The sequence below is a fragment of the Papio anubis genome, chromosome 9 (genome assembly GCF_008728515.1).
Source record: "Papio anubis isolate 15944 chromosome 9, Panubis1.0, whole genome shotgun sequence".
NCBI classification, from domain to species: Eukaryota; Metazoa; Chordata; class Mammalia; order Primates; family Cercopithecidae; genus Papio; species Papio anubis.
In genome coordinates, this window is record NC_044984.1 from 25,234,710 (window position 1) to 25,256,306 (window position 21,597).

General features: G+C 40.5%; 1 protein-coding gene across 3 annotated transcripts in view; it reads right to left on the reverse strand.

Moving 5' to 3' along the window:
• Nucleotides 1-21,597, reverse strand: part of ITPR2 (inositol 1,4,5-trisphosphate receptor type 2) — a 491,137-nt gene that overhangs the window by 40,861 nt on the left and 428,679 nt on the right. For 2 of the 3 annotated variants that reach the window (XM_009180421.4, XM_021923257.2), the window contains 2 exons: nucleotides 21,020-21,185; nucleotides 8,763-8,923 (listed from right to left, as the gene is read on the reverse strand). In XM_009180421.4, coding sequence (XP_009178685.1) covers nucleotides 8,763-8,923; nucleotides 21,020-21,185 — 327 coding nt within the window. Of the gene's footprint in view, nucleotides 1-5,069; nucleotides 7,569-8,762; nucleotides 8,924-21,019; nucleotides 21,186-21,597 lie in introns of those variants that run through there. The other variant, XM_009180422.4, reaches the window with a different exon arrangement.

The window sequence follows — 21,597 nt, forward strand, 5'->3', positions numbered from 1 at the left end:
GCTGGGTACAGCTGGCCTTGCTTGTTCCCAAAGGAATCACAGCTTCTAGCTTTACATACTGTATGGGATCGGATACTAACAGACATTTATCGATCACTTGCATGCACCTGGCACATTATGGGCATGGCATCCCTTTGTGCAAGCTGTGCCACTCTGGGCAAGCTACCACTCCTCTCGGAGCCTCAGTTTCCTCATGTGTACAATGGGGATAATAAGAACAATAGGATTTGCCTCCTAGAATTGTCATGAGGCTTTAAAGGAGATCATGCATATAAAGCACTTAGCACAGCACAGGCACTTATCTAATGTCAGCTGGATAACTAGTCAACACTCACCCATGTCAGTTATATTAGCAGTAGTGTTGTTAGTGGCATGATTAGTGGCTATTATCCATAGGCAATACTTATTCATGTCAGTTATATTAGTTGTAGTGTTGTTAGTGGCATGATTTTATTGAATCCTCATAGCAACTCTGCAAAAAAAGTGCGGTTATACTCAGTACCAATATTTAGCTGGTATGCAAAGATATGGCTGTACTGATTGCCAAAATACTGCAATATCTCCTGATTGTCAACTAAGCCACTTTCATAAGCCCTCCAAATACTCCCTCCCCCTGCAGATTTATTTGCCCTAATCTGCCCCTGGGATCCCCACCACACCTCCTCTGCATGATCCAACAACTGAAGGGTTAATGCCTGGTACAGCCAGAGGCCTCCAGAGTCCTAGCTCAGTCCATTGCCTTCTATTCTGAGTTCTAACCGGCCCATTATACATATTTTATCAATGGGTACATTGAAGTATGGAGGAGATAAGTAAAGTCACCAATCTTGTAAATGGGAATCCTAAGAAATCAAACTTCAGATTCATATACTCAGGTTTATTCCTTCGCATGGAACTTCTCCTTAAACACTGATTAGAAAAGCTAACAAAAGCCACTTGTGTTCTGTAACGTTGTGGTCAATCACCCGAACACTAGCAGATCTACAGTTTCTGATCAATTCAGGAAGTAACCTAGAACATCTCAGGTTCAGTGTCTTATCTGCCTTCCCTCGTTCTTATTCTCCATGCCACTTCCACCACGAAAATCATTTAAACACTATTTGGTCCAAATCCTTTTATCCTCACTTCCAGCACCAAAGTCTAACAACCTAAGCACTGGACCAGAATCCTTAAGATGAAGAAGACAGCATTCAGCCACACTGTTAAGTACCTACTACTTCTGTCTCTGTTTCATAAACTAAAAAGAGGAACAGAAAGATGTTAACATCTGTGCAAAAATGAAGTAATTCATGGATCTTACACATGAATACTAAATAGAAAATGAGAATAACATAGGGGACAGATGCCACGGTGACAATAAAAATCCAGAGAAGGGCATTTTAAAAGATCCCTCTTAAATCACAGACACATGTCTGGACTTAAAATGTGGGAAGTGAGGGTGGTATCTCCTTGAATGCTCAAATGTACTTCTTAATTGTGCATTCTGAGCTGCAAAGACCCCCTTGGCTTTCCTTGAAATGTAAACATTTAAAATTAAGTTCTAAAGTCTTTAAGATAGTGTTTAGTTAAAAATTAAGCAGTTACATAATTGGCTTAATGAGATCCAATTACAAAATTAGTGTAAATTAGAAGTAATAGAACAGAACATATAATTTCATAATTATGACACATAACAATAATGCAGAGATTAAGTTGGCCAGTGGTGCTAAAGCAGGAGGGGTGCATATAAATCTTAGAAGACTTGATGGCTTTCATGAGTCCAAATATCTCCCCTCCAACAGTTACTGCTCCAAAATATGTTTTAACTAAACAAGACTGATTTTGATTTCCAGACTCAGAAAACAACATTTGGGAAATTGCTAGTTCTTTCCCTTCCTTATTTGGCTAAAGTAGTGGGTGACTAGATGGGTAGATTTATTTCCTATCTCATTAAAAGAATGACCTTTCTTTTTAAGGTCTTAACAGATCATGGCAAGGAAGAATTCATTCTTCAGGGTGAGTGAAGCTGAAAACCCCACCAGTGTCATCCCCACCCCTCTGCTAGAAGGGCAGGGGAAGGCCTACTCTTGTGGGAGGGAGAGGCTGGGTTGGAGAGACACGATGAGAGAGACCACAGACAGATTAAAGCGCCTACAGCCTCATATTTCAAATCAGCCCTCCAATTTGGGTCAGGGGACATAACCCTTCCTGCTGTATCTTTATCCTTTGGTTTTAAAAGAAGGGACAGATAGCATTTGACTAATGAGAAATTTGTGTTGCAATGTCTCACATCATTTTGGTATCTCTTCCTGTAAATTATGTCCAACTCCCAGAGGGCTAAAAAGAAACCATTCATTTATTAATGCACCTATTATTTTATTTATTCATTCAATAAATGTTTTGAGTTTCCTGGGAGAAGAGGCAATTTCCTATTCATCTTTATACAGCAAATCTTTAGCACAGTTGCTAGCATACAGAGACATTCAATGTTTAGTGAATTGCTGTTAATACACATTACAGATATTACCTGCCCTGGTATTGTGCAGAACAAAGACCTTCTCTATACCTGATTATGGCTTTCAGGAAACTTATTTTTTGGTTAAGACAGACAATTATTATGTTAACAAAAATATGAGTTAAATAGTCTTCATCGATACTGCCGCAATGTCAGGGTGCAGTTGTTACTCAAGAGAAAAATAAATAGAACTGAGTTTACAACTGTGAATCAGTAAAAGGAGGAAATGGTTCCCGAAAAACCCATGGCCATGACATGGGGAGGGTGGCCAGCCAGGTCTCACTAGAAGCCCAGTGCCATCAGAATACTTGTGGAGGCAGCAGCTCTCCAGACACACATGGCACCTGCTCTTATACACACCTCTGGTTTGGATCCTGCTATTTGTCAAATTAAGTAGTAAATATCCCTTCATATACCTCAGCAAATGAACACTAGTAATCTGAAAATGACCCCAAAATGTTAGAGAAACATCTAAAAGTCTTGGGTATTTTTTTCTAATGATGTCTATTTTTGTTTGTTCCTCCTCAGTTATCATCTTTTCCTTAATGGGAGAAGCAAAGGGGCTTAGTGGTGCTCAAAGGCCATTATCAGTACGGGATGGAAGATTTATCCTTTCATGCCTTTTCCTCTAGTTTTCTAAATTTTCTTTTATTATTTTTACTTTCCTGTATGGTCCCTCCTTTTCCCTTCTTACTTTCTGTTCCCAGTAAACACTACCTCAAAATATCATTTATTTTATCAAACATGAGGGTTTACTTGACAAGAAAATACATCCTCAAAACACCTTGATCTAGTCACATTTCCCTGAACAATATCCAAGAAGATGCTCCATGTTAATTCAAATAATCAAACAGTGGCTATTTAAATAGCTTGGTTTAGAATCTGAAGGCACAGTTGGGTGCTGTGGCTCACGCCTGTAATCCCAGCACTTTGGGAGGTTGAAGGAGGCAGATCACTTGAGGTTAGGAGTTTGAGACCAGCCTGGCCAATGTGGTGAAACCCCGTCTCTACTAAAAATACAAAACTTAGCAAGGTGTGGTGGTGCATGTCTGTAGTCCCAGCTACTTGGGAGGCTAAGGCAGGAGGATCTCTTGAACCTGGGAGGCAGAGGTTGCAGTGAGCCAAGATTGTGCCACTGCACTCCAGCCTGGGCAAAAGAGCAAGAATTTGTCACACACACACATACACACACATACACACACACACACACACACGAATTTGAAGGCAGAGGTAAGAAAGTTTTAAGTTTTGATTAATATTTCAGACCCCTGATCCTATCATTGGATGGATACAAAGACACAAATGTGTTTCCTGCAATTCTAACCCCTAGAAGCAATGTATTACTTTATGTACAATGTATGTTTGATATAGTACGGTATTTGTCCCCTCCAAATTTCATATTAAAATGTCATCAATAGATACAATATTATCTATTATCTGAATTTTACAAATGAAGAAACTGAGGTGCTATGGCTTGGATATGGTTTGTCTCCTCCAAACCTCGTGCTGAAATTTGATCCCTGGTGTTGGAGGTGGGGCTTAGTGGGAGGCTTTTGGGTCATGGGGGCAGATCTTTTATGAACGGTTTGGTACCCTCCCTACAGTAATGAGTGATTTCTCACTCTATTAGTTCACTCTAGACTTGTTGTTAAAGAGTATGGCACTTCTCTCCCCTCTCTCTCTTGTTCCTTCACTTGCATGTGACACACCTACTCCCACTTCACCTTCTGCCATGAGTCAAAGCTTCCTGAGGCCCCACCAGAAGCTGAGCAGATGCCAGTTTCATGTTTGTACAGCCTGCAGAACTGTGAGCCAAATAAACCTCTTTTCTTTTTTCTTTCTTTTTTTAAATTATTATTATTATACTTTAAGTTCTAGGGTACATGCACACCATGTGCAGGTTTGTTACATATGTATACATGTGCCATGTTGGTGTGCTGCACCCATTAACTCATCATTTACATTAGGTATATCTCTTAATGCTATCCCTCCACCCTCCCCCCACCCCACAACAGGCCCGGAGTGTGATGTTCCCCTTCCTGTGTCCAAGTGATCTCATTGTTCAATTCCCACGTATGAGTGAGAACATGCAGTATTTGGTTTTCTGTTCTTGCAAAAGCAAATAAACCTCTTTTCTTTGTAAATTGCCCAGTCTTGGGTATTTCTTTACAGCAATGCAGAACAGACTAACACAGTGCTTCAATGAATATTAGTACAAATATTCCTTACTGACATGGTAACAAAGTTGAAGCATTTGAGGTGAAAAAATATACAGAGGGAGGAACATTCTCAGAACTTATTCTATTTATTTATTTATTTATTTATTTATTTATTTATTTATTTTGAGATAGAGTCTCGCTCTGTTGCCCAGGCTGGAGTGCAGTGGCGCAATCTCGGCTCACTGCAAGCTCTGCCTCCTGGGTTCACACCATTCTCCTGCCTCAGCCTCCCGAGTAGCTGGGACTACATGCGCCTGCCCCATGCCCAGCTAATTTATTATTATTATTATTATTACTATTTTGTATTTTTAGTAGAGATGGGGTTTCACCGCGTTAGCCAGGATGGTCTTGATCTCCTGACCTCGTGATCCACCCGTCTCAGTCTCCCAAAGTGCTGGGATTACAGGCGTGAGCCACCGTGCCCGGCCTCTATTCTTGTTTTTCCCATTTCCCCGAAAGGTAGGAGGCATTTTCTAAGGGTCCCAAGGTATAAATTAGATTTACATAAACAGTGTAGCAGGATTCAGATGAGTTGTTTTGTGAACTAATATGAGAAAGGACCTTTCACATTTTCCTTTGCATAAATCCATAAGAGTAAAAGCAACATCAATTATAAAGAATTTGAAACTTCTTCCAAAGCCCTATTGATAAACAAGCACCTAAATAAACTTGTTAAGTGAACCTATTTTTAAGGAACAAAAATAAGAGTGGCAGGAAAATGTCTGGAAGGTTTCCTACCAGAGTTTGAAGAGCAGTTACCTCAGGAGTAGAGAAATACAAGAGAAAGAACAGTCTTTGAACTGAACTGTAGATGTGCTTCAACTTTCCACGTGCTACAAAATCTTCTCTCTCTCTAGGAGGATAGTCAGAAGGCCATCATCTCCACAGAGCTTGGAGTAACAGATTTTCTGAAATGGGTTTTTCAGCTACAGATTTTTAGATCTTTTCCAAAAAGGCTATTTCCATAAATAACCTTCCATGCAAACAACTTTTCATTTCCTTCAGACCTAAGTTAATATCACTCTTCCTTCTCCTGGCCATTAAAATTCAGGAATGGAGCCTGTTCTCTTGGATGTGCACTGCTTGGATGAAAATGAAACATTTCATGTTGGAATAAGCTTGTGAGCTCTCATCCCTCTTGTCATGGCTCTGGAGAAAGCTCTGACAGAAGAGGCTGGGCAGAAACATGGATAAGTACTTGGATACTTAAAAAGTCAAGTACAAGTGCCTGGGAAAATGCTGCTTTTAATGTTAAGGCTAGAGATGGGTCAACATTTTCACAGCAGTCTTCTCTTAAGGTAAAAAGTCACCTGGTGATTTCTATATCATAAAATCCAAAGGCTTTGACCTGTCTCTTCTTTCTGGCCTCTTTGCAGCAATTGATGCTGTTGGACTCTGACACTGAAATCCTCAACTCTTGGCTTTGGACATACTCCCCTTCCTGGCTCTCCTTATGCCTTCTTTATTGTCTCCTTTCTTACTTCTCTGCTTGTCTTTCTTCTTTTTCCTGAATGGGGGATCCCCTGGGTTCTGTCTCAAGTTTTCTCTTCTGTCTTTACACTCTTTCCCTTTCCCCACCATTCTCTAATCTGACGGCTTCCATGGTCATTCTATGTGAACTGTCACAGTGAGAACTGTCATTTACAGAGAGAGTCTCTGCACTCTATGAGGCACTTTCTACACATCATCTCACTGAGTGCACAACCTTCCTGTGGGCAATGCAACAGTTCCTCCATTTAGATGAGGAGGCAGAGGCTCAGGCAGGTTTCAAGACTCATCCATGAAATCTAAGACCACCCAGCAGATAAGTGACAGTGCAATGGTTTGATACTCCTGGCTCCAAGGCTCAAGCTGTTGCCCCACCACTGCTCCTCCTACCCATGACTCCTGGCCTCCAGTCTCACCTCAAAATCAACAAGAATTTTTGTCTGACCAACTTCTCTCCCTAACAAAGATACCTTCTGAAATGACCCCACCGCCTTTCTCCCAATGACCGGGCTCACACTGGCTGGCATCTCAGGCTCATCTTGCTCTCTTTGACTTCCCTGGTCCTCACATATCCTCACCCCTAATCTCATCTGCTGCCAAATTCCATCTTTAACTTCCTCTTTCTCCTCTCCAAACCAACCTGCACACTGCTGCCTGCCTTTTTGCCTAGGTCACATTATTCCCTTAGTTATTATAACCTTTAGAGGTTTCCCCTTGTTGATGAAATAACATCCAAATGCCTACCTTTTTTATTCAAAGTTCCAATCTACATTTCCTGTCAGATCTCTCAGAGTTTCCCTATAAGTGGACCACGTGCCAGTGAAACTGGGCAACTCATGATCCCCCGAGTGTCCAAGTGTCTCATGTTTATGCTTTTATTCAGGCTACTCCCTCTTATAGACAGACACTCCCCATCTACAGAAATCCTCCTCTCTCGGGCGTATTGCCACCCCACTCCCACATCAATTCCTTCCACCTGCTCTCATTGGATGCCACTCTCCATCTTGAAGCCCTCACAGGTTTTCACTTGGACTTCTCTTGCAAAACCTGGCATATTCTATTTTGGGTTTGTTATTCCCCCCTTCCTCTTACCAAGGTCTATGTTCCTTGGCAGAGAGGGAATATATGATACTCTTTAGTGTATATCCAAACATCTATTCATTCAAGGCATATAACAGGAGTCTAATAAATATATATTGATTAAACTTACTCAAACTTTGATAAAAGACAGCGATGTGAGGTCAAATATAATGTTTTACATGGTTTTCCCCCCAGCAAGCAGAAACAAAATGTTTTTCACAAATGAGATCAAGAAAGTATAAATGATGACCATGAATATATATCCTTAAAATGATTACCTTTTTCCTCTGATTTAAAAGGAGGAGGAGGCAGAAAGGCAAAAGTGGAGAAGACAAACAATGTTAGGTTTTGTCCATTGTCAAATGAAGAATGAAGAGAAGACAACTTAGAGTAGAATGCAAGTCATTAATAACAAAGCATGAAAATGCTGAAATATAAACATCCAATTTACATGTAGCTCTCTTGTGACATAAATATTGGCAGGTAAGGTAAACTATGATGATATGAACTTATAATTATTAATATGTTATCCTCCAAAAATATTCTTTGGTTGATCCCTAACTATAGTCTCTTCCTAAGTAGATGATAAGTTTGCTGACACTTCAGCATTGGTGCAAATATTGGTGCTTATTAAGTGTTTTCCTTAGGACCAAGTAGCAAGGAGGATTGTGAGTCATCTAAGGCCTCTTTCTCAAATGGTGAACACAATTTTGTTAGATTTTTTTTTTTGGGGGGGGGATATCCAATATATAGCTATATTTAATTATAAAAATGCAAACATTTATATCAGATGCAATGATACTCACTGAACGTGTATCTATATACACTGAAGTTGTAACTTTAATTTCCCTTTTGGGCCAATTTGTTTTAATTTTCTATGAGACTGAAGAAACTTCAAATCATGGACAATCACATGATCTTACTGAGGAGTTATAAGCAACTGGATATGGCAAGATCAGTGCAAATTCATCAGCAACATCGGTAAAACAATCCGAAGTATGTGTTGATGGAAAAATCAGTGCTCTCCCATTAGGACTGAACATCATACTATCTCCAAACATAATTCAATTTCTTAAACTCTTGATTTTTGAAATCCAAGGGATTCCTTAAGGTATGAATCTTCTGTTCATATTTAACAATGGGAAAGTTCCAGATTTCAGGAAGTGGGACATCAGCAATGATAATAGGTATGAGGTCAGAAGGTGATGGACATTACTGAGATGGTGCTAGTTATTGCACAGAGAATCCAGGAAATATCATCTGTGCACTGGAGACTCAAATTTGGTTTGAATAACCAAGGAGTCTACTGGGAACCAATGACTTAGTCAGTGTAGATGTTCTTCAGTGATTGACAGGCCTATTTAAATATTAACAAAAAATGAATGCTACAATCTCCATATTTTGGGAGGATGGTAGGGTAGAGAAGATGAAAACCTACAAGATGCAATATAGTCAGAAATTAAAACCTTCTGGTCACTCACCACAATCATTTGAGCCACGTAACTTTCAGGTCCAGTGTATTCTGTTGGGTCTTTAACTTTCACCAGGACTATGAAGTACAAATAATGCCACATATTGTGTTCTGACTTAATGTGTTCCTCAAATGAAACCGTTTTATTATCAAACTTGTCTCTCTCAAGTCCTGCAAAACACAGGCAACATAATATATGTAATTCATCATTTAATCAGTACTTGCTTCTTAGCATAAAAACAAAACATAATAATTATTGTGAAAAAATGCTTTCAGTAAGAGTGTGCCAATTTAAAATGTTATGATTAAAAACAACACAGCACATAAGACCTCCAGAAAAGAGGCCATCGTTTATAGATTTTTTTCCCAACTAACATTTATTTTTCCCCATGGATCCTTGGAAATGTGCAGTTCTATAATAGATGAAAAAGTTGCAGATAATTTTAAATATAGCCATATCAAAATTTTCAAATTAAACCGTACCACAAGTCTGAGAAAAAGAGGTAAAAATGATCATGCAAGAAAAGGTATGCTTGCTAATCAGGACAGGAAAAAAAGAAATAACACACACACACATCATTTTACCCAGGAACTTGGATTAAAAGAGGGAAGGAATTGAGAGAGTCATCCGTTTTCAACCACTTGGAATCAGTGAAAGGAACACAAAGGAGATGGCTGTCCACATACTGAGGACAATGAGGGTTCACACTACGCCAGCCCTCTAGGGTACCATGTTTCAGGCATTTTGGGGAGGGGGTGATATGTTCCATTTCCAAGGCACATTTTCAAGCCTTTGGAAGTACAGTAAAGAAAGTATCTAGATAATAAAATTCTTTTCTCTCAAAGTTAGAGAATAGATGAAAAGAAATGAATAGAGATGAAAAAAAACATCTATGGAAACATGAATTCGAATGCCAAGTGAAGTGGGATGTTGGGATTCAGTTTGGTTTTTAGAGCTCAGATATTGAAGAAGAAACCAGGAAACTGAAATCCAACCCTGGCTATTCTTTCTCTAAGCATTTTTTGTAAGTTCACTCCAGGATGTAGAAAACCCTTTTATTTATTTACTTTTTTGAGACAGAGTCTCACTCTGTTTCCCAGGTTGAAGTGCAGTGGCTCACTGCAGCCTCAACCTCCCAGGTTCAATTGATCCTCCCACCTCCACCTCCTAAGTACCTGGGACTAGAGGCATGCACCACCATGCCTGGCTAATTTTTGTTTGTTTGTTTGTTTGTTTGTTTGTTTTTGTAGACATGGGGCTTGACAATGTTGCCCAGCCTGAAGACCCTTTTTAAATAATAAGATATAAAGCACAATAAGTAAAAAATCTGTCCCCAGTGAAGGGGTGACTTTTTATTTACATTATTGGATATCTGTATGGAAAATACCATAAAATTCTGCTGGCTAATGGCTAGGCCTCATCTTATTTGACCTATCATCAACTCAGCATGCCCAAATAAACTCCAATTCTCTTCGCTAAACCTGCTTCAACCACAGTCCTCCCATTTTATTCGATGGCAGCTCTGTTCTAGTTGTTCAAGCCAAAAGCCTAGACGTCATTCTTGAATCCTCTCTGCCTCTCACACACCACATCCAATCCATGTTGAAATGCTTTTGGCTCTACCTGCAAAATATATCCAGAATCTGACCACTTCTCATCCGCTCTGCTGCTACACTCTGGTCTGAGCCATTGTCATCCCTCATGTGTATTACTGCAGTAGACTCCCAGGTCTCCCTGTTTCCATCTTTACTCTGCACAGCCCATTCTCAACACAGCAGCCAGAGTGATCCTTTAAAAATCTAAGAGAAGGCCGGGCGCGGTGGCTCAAGCCTGTAATCCCAGCACTTTGGGAGGCCGAGACGGGCGGATCACGAGGTCAGGAGATTGAGACCATCCTGGCTAACACGGTGAAACCCCGTCTCTACTAAAAATACAAAAAAACTAGCCAGACGAGATGGCGGGTGCCTGTAGTCCCAGCTACTTGGGAGGCTGAGGCAGGAGAATGGCGTGAACCCGGGAGGCGGAGCTTGCAGTGAGCGGAGATCCGGCCACTGCATTCCAGCCTGGGCAACAGAGCAAGACTCCGTCTCAAAAAAAAAAAAAAACCTAAGAGAAATAGTGTCTCCCTTCTGTTGCAAACCCAACAATGGCTCCCCCACCCCCTGAAGACAAAGGTCAAAGTCCTTACAAGTGCCTACAAGTAGAGTTGCTAGATAAGCTACAGCATGGTCAGTTATGTTTGAATTTCAGATAACAATAAATAATTCTTTAGTATGAGTCCCATGCAATATGTATTTGCTAAATCCTATGTGACTTGGCCTCATAGCCACACTAACCTTACCTCATACTATTCTCTCCCTTGCTACCTCCCATGCAACCATACTGGCCTCTTTGCTTTGTTTTAAACACAGGGCCTTTGGACTTCAGGACCTTTGGAATGGTTGTTTCCTCTGATCACAAAACTCTTCTCACGGACATCTCTTTAACTAACTCATTCACCTTCAAGTTTTTGCTGAAATCTCACCATCTCAATGTGGTTTAACTTGATCACCCTGTTTAACAACACAACCAATCCCTTCCTTTCTGCTGACCTTCTTGATCACCTTTTCTCTTTTCCTCTCTTTTTCTTATAGGGCTTACTACCTCCTTATAGGCTAAATATAGCCATATCAAAGTTGTTAAATTAAACTGGATTACATCTCTAAGATAAGGAGGTAAAATGACTGTGTAAGAAAAAGCCTCTCTGATAATCAGCAAAGAAGAAAGAAATGTTATTTCATCTAGCAACTTGGATAAAAATGTATTATGTTTATTAAGTATTGTGTTTGTCCTCCCACTAGAGTATAAGAGCCACCTGGGCAGATATATTTGTTTCTTTTCTTCACCAATGGTCCCAATAGCTCAGAATGATGTTTGGTACATAGTTGGCACTCAAATACTGATTGAATTAAGAATATTCTACCACTAAAATATTGTTCCACTAGAATGGCTATAACCAAAACCAGATAATAATAAGTGATGGTGAAGATGTGGAGAAATTAGAATCCTCATACACTGCTAACAGAAATGTAAAATAGTGCAGCTGCTACTTTGGAAAACAGTTTGGCAATTCCTCAAAGGGTTAAATAGAGTTACCATATAACTAAGCATACTCCACTCCTGGGTATATATTCAAGAGAACTGAAAATGTATGTTCACATAAAAACTTGTACATGAATGTTCATAGCAGCATTATTCATAATAACCAACAATGGAAACAACCCCAATGTCCATTAATTGATGAAAGGATAAAATATGGTATATCCACATGACAGGATAATTTTTTACAATAAAAAGGAATGAGGCACCTATACCTGCTACAACATGAACCTTTAAAATATCCTACTAAGTGAAAGAAGCTAGTTGCAAAAGCCCCACATATTATGGTTCCATTTAAATAAAATGTCCAATATAGGCAAATCCACAGAGGCAAAAAGTAGATCAGTGGATGGCTGCGGGGAGGTGGAGATGGAAGGTTAGGGATCAGATGATGGCTAAAGGGTATGGGGTTTCTTTCTGGGACAATGAAAATGTTCTAAAATCAGTTATAGTGATGGATGCACAACTCTGAATATACTAAAAACCACTGAATTGTACATATTAAATGGGTGAATTATATGGTGTGTGAATGATATCTCAATAGAGCTATTAATAACCAACACAAAACACTAAAAACAAACAAAAGAGAGAAAAACAAACCAAACAAAAGAGAGAAAATGTTAAAGTAGATTTTCCCAGAATTCAATTCAAACATCTACCAGTTGCAAGGTAATGAGGCTATAAAAATAAGGATCTTACTATCAATTAATCTGTAATACAGTAGAGGAAACAGACAATTTGTGTTATATTCTGAAGAGGTATAAACTGCCAAGGGAGCATAAAGAAGGGCAAAATGAATTCTGATGAGGGTCATTTTAAAAGGTTTCCAAGAGGTGTAAAGCTTGAAAAATCCAGCCTCAGTACATGATTATGGTAAGTGGAGAAGAGGCAGATGGTAATAAAAGGTACTTGATTTTTATTGTGCACCTATTGATGCTGACAACTATAAAGATGTCTAAATATGCTATTATAATTACAGTAATCCAATCTGACCTTTTAGCATGTGAGGAAATAGATTCAGAATGATTCAATAAATTGCTCAAGTTAATACCCCTATTTAGCAGAAGAGTCAGTCAGTATTTAAATACAAATATTTATGACTCTAAAGCCCATGTTCTTTTGCCATCTGGGCAGGAGAAATGGCATGGAAAAACCAGAGATGAAAGTGCATGACCTGTTTGGGGAATGTCAATTACTCTGGTGTGGCAGAAAGGAACATTTGGAGATGCAGATGAAATGGTACATCTGGCAGAAACAATGGCAAGCTTTAAACTCAAAGCTAAGGCATCTGTATTTTATTCTGAAAGCTGCTTCTTCCTCTTCCTCCCCTTCCTCTTCTTCCTCTGCTTCTTCCTCCTCTTCCTCCTCCTCTTCCTCCTCTTCTTCTTCTCCTTCTCCTTCTCCTTCTTCTTCTTCGACAGTCTTGCTCTGTCACCCAGGCTGGAGTGCAGTGGTGCAATCTCAGCTCACTGCAACCTCCGCCTTCCAGGTTCAAGTGATTCTCCTGCCTCAGCCTCCCGAGTAGCTGGGGTTACAGGAATGTGCCACCATGCCCAACTAATTTTCGTATTTTTACTATAGATGGGGTTTCACCATGTTGGCCAGGCTGGTCTTAAACTCCTGACTTCAGGTTATATGTTCGTCTCGGCCTCCCAAAGTTGCTGAGATTACAGGCATGAGCCACCATGCCCAGCCTATTCTGAAAACTTCTGAGGAGAAACTAGTGTATTCAGAGATATACTTCAAGTCGTTCCTGTGGCAGGATTCAGGGGAAGATTGGGATAAGAGACTGAGGATGCAAGACCCAGGCACCAGGGCAGTGGAGGGGGAAATGTAAAAGAGGGAAACTGGTTGTTCTTCATCTTCATAAGTTCTTGCTCTCTAAGCTTCATCATCCATTCTGCGGTTTTAGCATCATCTTGCTAATGTTTTCTCAATACTTATCCCCATTATTGACCTTTCTTCTCAACTTCCATTCCTATTTCCAGCTGCCAGCTGGATATATCCACCTGGATAGCTTGTGGGGGATGTCAAACTTAGCTCATCAAAAATTTGTTTCTTGAGCCCTCTTCTTTGCCTCTGTTAATGAAGTCCCCATTGACCAGAGAACTTAAAGTCATTCTTAGACTCAGGCACTGACATTCCACTCAGCACAGTTCTTGTAGAATGTCGCCTTTCTCATCATTTGCCAAATACACCAAGACACCTTCATCTACTCTCTTTTCTGCCTTCCAAGTATTCCTTCTTCAAGACTCAGCTCCCCCACTTCCACCACCGACTCCCACAGACACAACCAGCTGTTTGATCTTCTGGGCCCACAACACTTCACTATGAAAATGTGTCTGTTTCTATCTTAGCTTCTACCATTTTACTGTCTGACTCATTTTTGCATTACCAGCACCTGGCAGAGTGTCTGGAGAACAGTAGGCATACAACTAAATTTGACAGAATAATTAAATAAATGAATAAGAGAGACTGAAGAGGCATTTTGGAATGAAAACTTGAAAGGACTTGATGCCCAATCAGAGGTATAGATTGAGGAAGAAGGAGAAATCAATAATGACTCTGAATTTTCTGACTTGAATGACTTGAGTTTATGATACTTGAATGACTGAGTTTATGATAATATCGGCACAGCAAGATACCCTATCCTTAGAATAGGAATTTATTTATTTATTTATTTATTTATTTGAGACAGAGTCTCGTTCAGTCATCCAGGCTGGAGTGCAGTGGTGCAATCTTGGCTCACTGCAAGCTCCACCTCCCGGGTTCAGGCCATTCTCCTGCCTCAGCCTCCTGAGTAGCTGGGACTACAGGCACCCGTCACCACACCCGGTTATTTTTTTGTATTTTTAGTAGAGACGGGGTTTCACCATGTTAGCCAGGATGGTCTTGATCTCCTGACCTCGTGATCCGCCCGCCTCGGCCTGCCAAAGTGCTGGGATTACAGGCATGAGCCACCGCGCCTGGCCTCAGAATAGGAATTCTGACCTGTCATCAAATCCTTTCTCCGTGCTGTTGTTTTGTCACACCTGGTCTTTCGACATCTCTTTCTTACTGGATTTTCAGCCTCTAGTAACTCAACGTTCATAATTAATATGGATGCAAGAGCTAATCTGCGTCTCTGCTTCCTGCTCAGCTCTGTCATCTGCTAATCATCACCCTCCCACGGCCACCTTCTAGATCACTGGCTATTGTTTTTCTGAATCAGGCTTCACTTTCAAACATCTGGACATTGTCTTCAAGGCTGGGAAAGTTCCAACTGGTCCACTGCCTGTCACAGAATCTACATCCTCTTGTCCTACTCTGGGTGTCCCTTGGCACACACCAGGAGCCAGTTCTCTCCTACTGTGGAGATTCTCTCCTTTGTTATTTGGTACTATGTCCTTCTTTGGATCACAACTTCACATCCAACTTTACCAAGAACCATTTCTAGACCAGTCACTATTTTATAGCCTACTAGCACAACTCCCAAATATACCAACCATTTAAATCATTCTTGTTAACTAAGTTTCCTAACATATATGAGATGAATTATATCATTTGTGTGGTTGGAGCTTCTAGGAATGAATGAATATACATTATCATATATATCAGATATACACTATCATAATGCTTCTTATGTGTTTCTGAAGAAGATCCTTTAAAGGAAGAGAGCAGAAAATGTATATGTTTCTTTTACTGAGGTCCCAGAAAGTAGCAGCTAAAAGTACCTGAAGGCAATTATCCATTTTTTAAAAAGTTTCTATTTTATTTTAAATATTCACACTGAATTTGCTCTATTTTACAATAATCTGTTTGTTCTAATATAAAAATACTATTTAAGTTTACACTTAGGTTAAATTACCTAAGTGTTCCCTCAGATTTTTGAATAAATGTGAAGCTTCTAGAAAACAGACAACATTGATCTTACATCTCTTTGAGCGTCCTGAGATGTCACCCTATATTCCTGTGGGCAGCACTCCACAGAAACAATACCCTGCATGTAACAAAATCTGGAGCAACCTGGAATCAGCACACCTGCTGTCTGCAGTACATACGATCTCAGTATTTTATCTTCCTTTTGTAGATTATAAGCCAGACAAGTATAAAGACAGTATCAGCCTGAGGCTGACTTATTGGATAGTCATTCATTAAGCAAATATTTATGGATCTTCACCAATACACATTATGAAAGTGAAAAAAAATGGGTAGGACATGGATCTGGTTCTCTTAAAGAAGAGAAATTAACATGTGTTGAGGGCAGACCTTCAGTTAAGCCTCCTGCTAGAGATTTTGATATACATGATCTCATTTATACTTATCACAACACCAAACCGTGGCATTATATTCCTCATTTTCCAGGTGAGGAAACAGTAGCTCAGGATGATTAGAAATTTGGCCAAGATCACATAGCTAGGATGCAGAACCAGTGTAGACCTATGACTACTTGACTATAAAGTTCATGCATTTTCTTTGATGTGAGAATGCATGGCATCCAGCAGAGGTGATCAGACAACAGAAATATGTACAGTGCCATATCACTAAGTGCGATGTGAGGAATTTAGGGGCAGATGTGTAAGATCAGAGAAGACTTCTAGAACAATGGCATTAGAGCTGCGTCTCAGAGCGTAGGAATTGGGGCATTCCAAATGAAATTGTTCTCCCACAACTAAGAATACATGGAGAGTCTAGGAAGTTAAAGGTAAGTAATGTAGTTGCCCTGGAACTTGAGCTATAAATGGGAGAATGGTGGGGGAGAAGGTAGGCAAAAAAAAGAAGGGGCCAGATTGTGGCGTAGCTTAGATGCCAGGAAAATTAGAGTTTCAGAGTTATAGACTGTGCAATGTTATTGATGGCTTTTTGAGTAGGGAAATGAATAATTCAAACTGGAAAAATTAGTCTGGCAACACCGAGCCGGCCATTTGGGGTTGTGAGCCAGGGTTAGCCTGAAAAACTAAGATGTGGCTGTGGGAATGTGTGGAAGGATGTGGGTGAGATTGTGAAAGTGGATTCATTAGCACATGGTAGCTAGGGCACCTGGAAGAGAAAAAAGGAGATGCTAAACATGATGGTGTGGTTCCCTCAGATAACTGAAGGCACTGTGGGATATTATTAATAGCTCTATGCACGTCAGGATAAAGAGCTAGGCTAGAGGAGGGAGACGGAAAGGGATGATGCACTGGCTTCAGACATGGCCGGTTTGGCTGCCAGGAAGACATGCCTGTCTAACTGTCCAGTGAGCGACTGAAAACAGAGGGGAAAGCCTGGGGAAAAGGTTGGAGCTGAGCGTGCATACTTGGCAATAATCTGCATAAAAGTGATGTCAAAGAGGAGGACAGAAAGAAGAGACAAGGAGTCAAGGGCAAAATCAAAACCTCCGATTATGGGGTTTTGAGAGAAGGAATAGGACCCTGTGACCAAGAAAAAGCAAGCAGAGGGAGAAGAAAAGGTCAGCGGGAAGTTAACAGTGAGATTCAAGAACACTTCAGTTTGTTGACGACACTTATTATGATGTTTAAAGGAATTTATAGGTGACTGGCTTTTTAATAACTGTGAAAGCCAAAGAGAATTCTGACTGTGAAGGGAAAGCTTAGAGGAGCAGGAATCATGGGTAAGCAATGGGCTTAGGTTGCTGTTCATGTTTTTCGTTAAAACATAGGAGACAATATCATGTCTTAGAATGAGGCTTCCAGCCTCTGGTCCATTCTTCCAAAGAGCATCTCTCTCAGAGGTAGTGTACCAACATGATGATGATCACAACCATGAAGAAAAGGGCATAGACGAAGAAGCAGTGCAAAAGAAAGACCATGAGATACACCGAGAAGTTTCCGAGGGCAGCGTCATTCTCCTGTATGGGACTCACTCTTCTAAACAACAGCTTGGCCCCATAACGCTATACCCTTCCACCAGGATCTGTCCTCAGGCTTGGTTATACTTGAATGAGAACCTGTCACTTTGTCATTTTAGAATAGGATAACTGAGTGGACTTTTGAGTTAGGGAGTCCTCTGTTCAAATCTTGGCTCTTCTGCTTACTAACTGGATGTTGATGGGAGCCAAGTCTCTGTTCCTATGTTTGTAAAGGGGTGGTAATATACATCATACATAGTATCAAAATAAATACCTAAGTAAAAAGCCAGACATGTAGTAAGTATTTAATAAATAATCATTTAAAAAAATGTTTATGATGAGGCTGAAAGGGGACAGAGCTCCAGGTGAGGTGACCCAAGGGAAGAGAGGATCATCCTTGGAAAGGCTGAGAAGAGAAGAAAGGAGACACACATACATCTATTGTGAAGAAATGGAGGTGGTGATAGTTGTCACATAAAGAAGAGAAAAATAGAAAAAAATACAGGGTGTGGGTTATTTTTCTATAAAGGTAGGAGGAGGTATATTTATCTTCCAAGGTTGAAGGAGTGTCCTCTCAGCCTCTTCCCCAAACCCCCGAATTGTATGACATCTTCCTTGATTACATCTCAATTTTGCTTTCCCCATCTAATTGAGACATTAAACAGAAGACTCTTGGATCACTCTCAGTTTCCTTCTAGCAAATCTCTACTCAGCACTGCACAATCCACTCCACCTGAATTCACCAAAGCCTCCTAAATAAGAAATCAGAAGGCTTTTCCAGACCATGTTACTGGCTTTCTCTGCTTGGAGAGAGTTGATAATGAATTCATTTCTTTCCAAATTGTTTTCTCCCCTCTCTTCCACAGGCCACCCCTTCCTGGCTCTCCTCACACTATTCTGACTTGGTACTCTGAGTTGTTGGTGTGTGCTCCTCTTTCTCTTCCAACTCTTCAAAGCTGGGGCTTTCCACTTGTAGTCTCTCTGCTTCTCGTCTCACTTGGACACCCTCCTCCACACTCCAGATTTCACTATCACATATAGGCTGAGGATTCCCCAGTTAAGTCTCCAGTGAAGACTCAATCTCTGAGGCTCAGACTCATGAACTGACCTGTGCTGTATCCCACTGGGGTGGGTCAGTATACACCTCAATTTCAGGATTCTCAAAGTTAAACTCAGCATATTCCTACCTAAATTGTTTTTTTCACCTATTCTCAAGCTTAATCGCTTGTTAGTATTACCATCCGCTTGGGCACCCAAGCTGTCTTTCATATCCTTTCCTAACCATCAAGATTTAAAGATGTGATCTCCTAAGTATTTCTTGACTTTGTCTTCTACCCTTATACTGCCACCACTAACTCTCCTGCTTTCGTTACCTTTCACTTGGACTGTGGTAATGACCTCCCACCTGATGACTCTGCTTCTGGTACTGTTTCCTGATGAATGACCTCCCAAAGCTGCCACAGTGCTCTAAAACAAAAAAAAAAATTAGACCCTGCACTGTTCTACTTAAAATTCTTTAATGGTTCATCTTCCCCGGTAAGTCCGGATGATAAAGTCCAAGCTGCCTAACATAAAAGGCCACACGTGGTCTGGCCAATCTCCTCTCTTAGCGTGCCCTGCTCTGAAGTTTATGTCAGAAACACTGAGCTGCTTTAGAGTAAGTGAAGGCCCTTGTACTGTTCTTCCACCTCCATGACTTTGCTTGTCCTGGCCTTTCTGCTTGTATTCACTTTGATCTGGCAACCTCTCCCTTTCATCTTTTACCACCAGCTCAGTTACCATCTCTTCTAAAGGCTTTCCTGACTCTTCTTTCTCACTCCCTACCCCACCCTGGAGAGGTATCTCTCCTCTGGGTACCTGCAGCTTCCTGTAAACTTCTCTACCATTTCCTTCCATGCATGAGATAGCAAGGCTATTTATTGGGTTTGTATCCCAAAATAGATTGTGAACACACCAAAACAGGGAATGACTACTTTCTATTTGTTTCCACTGAATATAGCATATTATTTTACATTATTACCTGGTACACCTTCAACTGTTGGAGGAAGGTAGAAAAGGTTTGGAGAGCCACTGAGGTGAGTAAGTCACTCAACAAAAGTTGAAGCAAGGAGAGAATGAAGTGTATTGAGGGCCCAATCTGTTACATAGAGTAATGTTGTAGTGAACCCCTTAGGCTTGTTTTGTGACTATCACCAAAAGATCTTTTTCAGCCTAATGTGGAAACAAGGAAGGTGACTGAAACCTAGAGTGGGTGATCACCCAAAGAGGAGGATAGATTCTAGGGTGCCAAGAGACCAGCTACAAAGACATCTGAAGCCAGAAAGAGGTGGTGGGTACAGAGAAGAGGGCAGAGCCGAGGGGGATGATGAGGGCAGCGAGAAGGAAGGAGAAGGCTGTGTGCACTGGGAGAGATGATGATGGGAGAAGGGGAGGGGAGTGGTGTGTGTGTGTGTGTGTGTGTGTGTGTGTGTGTGTGTGTGTAAGAGAGACAGAGAGAGAGAAAGAGAGAGAGAGGAGAGAGAGAAATTAAAAACTGAGAGAAGGGCCAGGCACGGTGGCTTACACCTGCAATCCCAGCACTTCGGGAGGCCGAGGTGGGTGGATCACCTGAGGTCAGGAGTTCAAGACCAGCCCAGCCAACATGGAGAAACCCTGGCTCTACAGAAAATACAAAAATTAGCCGGGCGTGGTGGTACACGCCTGTAGTCCCAGCTACTTGGGAGGCTGAGGCAGAAGAATCAGTTGAACACAGGAGGCGGAGGTTGCATGAGCTGAGATCGTGCCACTATACTCCAGCCTGGGTGACAGAGCAAGACTCCATTTCTAAATAAATAAATAAACAAACAAGCAAACAAACAAACAAACTGAAAGAACACTCAGTTCAGAATCCAAAACATAGTGATGTCAGTGAGTAGAAGTTCAAGCTGCTGGAAAATCATATTCGGATTCATATTCTAACAAAATTAAATATCATTCTGTTGTGTAATAAATATGTTACTGTGATTAAAAGCCTGTTTGCCAGTTGGTGAAATCTTTTGGCATTTTGCATCACATTTCTATAGTCAGAGAATCATGTAAATCATAGAAATAATGACAGGATAGCTTTGGGGTATAATTCCTCTCTCTATTTATAGAAGCAGAGAATTCCAGTCTAATGCTCAGTTACATAATCTGAATTTTATCCAGCCTTCATTTTGAAATAATTTTTCCAAAAGCATGAAAAATAAAAATCCCTCTAGCCCCTCTTTCCTGCAAACAGTTTATTCATCTATTATTTTAGCATCTGCAGAACACTTACCACAGACGAAACAAGTTGTCTTTAGAATTTCTTCTTTTTTCTGTTTTTCACTTCTGAGATCAGCAAAAGTGTCGATGATAACACCAAAAATCAAGTTCAGAACAATAATGATAACAATGAAATAAAAAAGAAGGTCATAAACCACTCGGGCAGCAAACAAGGGCTCCTGAAATAAAAATTAAAAAAAAAAAAGTGTGTGTATATAGACATATACATGTATATGTATATATATGTGTGTGTGTGTGTGTGTATACACATATATATACACACACACTTTCTAGGCATATTGATTGAGGACACTGTCTAGCATAGAGAGTATATTCAATAAATGTTTGCGAAATGAATATAAATAGTATCCCAAGTTGGAAAAATAAGGCTCACTTTCCATCTTTACTTGAAGTGTTGTAAGAAAAACTTCCTAGCCTATTTCCAGAACCACTTAAATTTCTCTAGGAGTGACACATGTCTTTCCCACAATGGTGGGACTTTGCTTTCTTTAGAAATGACTTTGTTATGCCATTCTGCTAAATGCATTTTGGCACAGTGGTCTCCTATCCCAGACATTGTAGAAAAGGTAG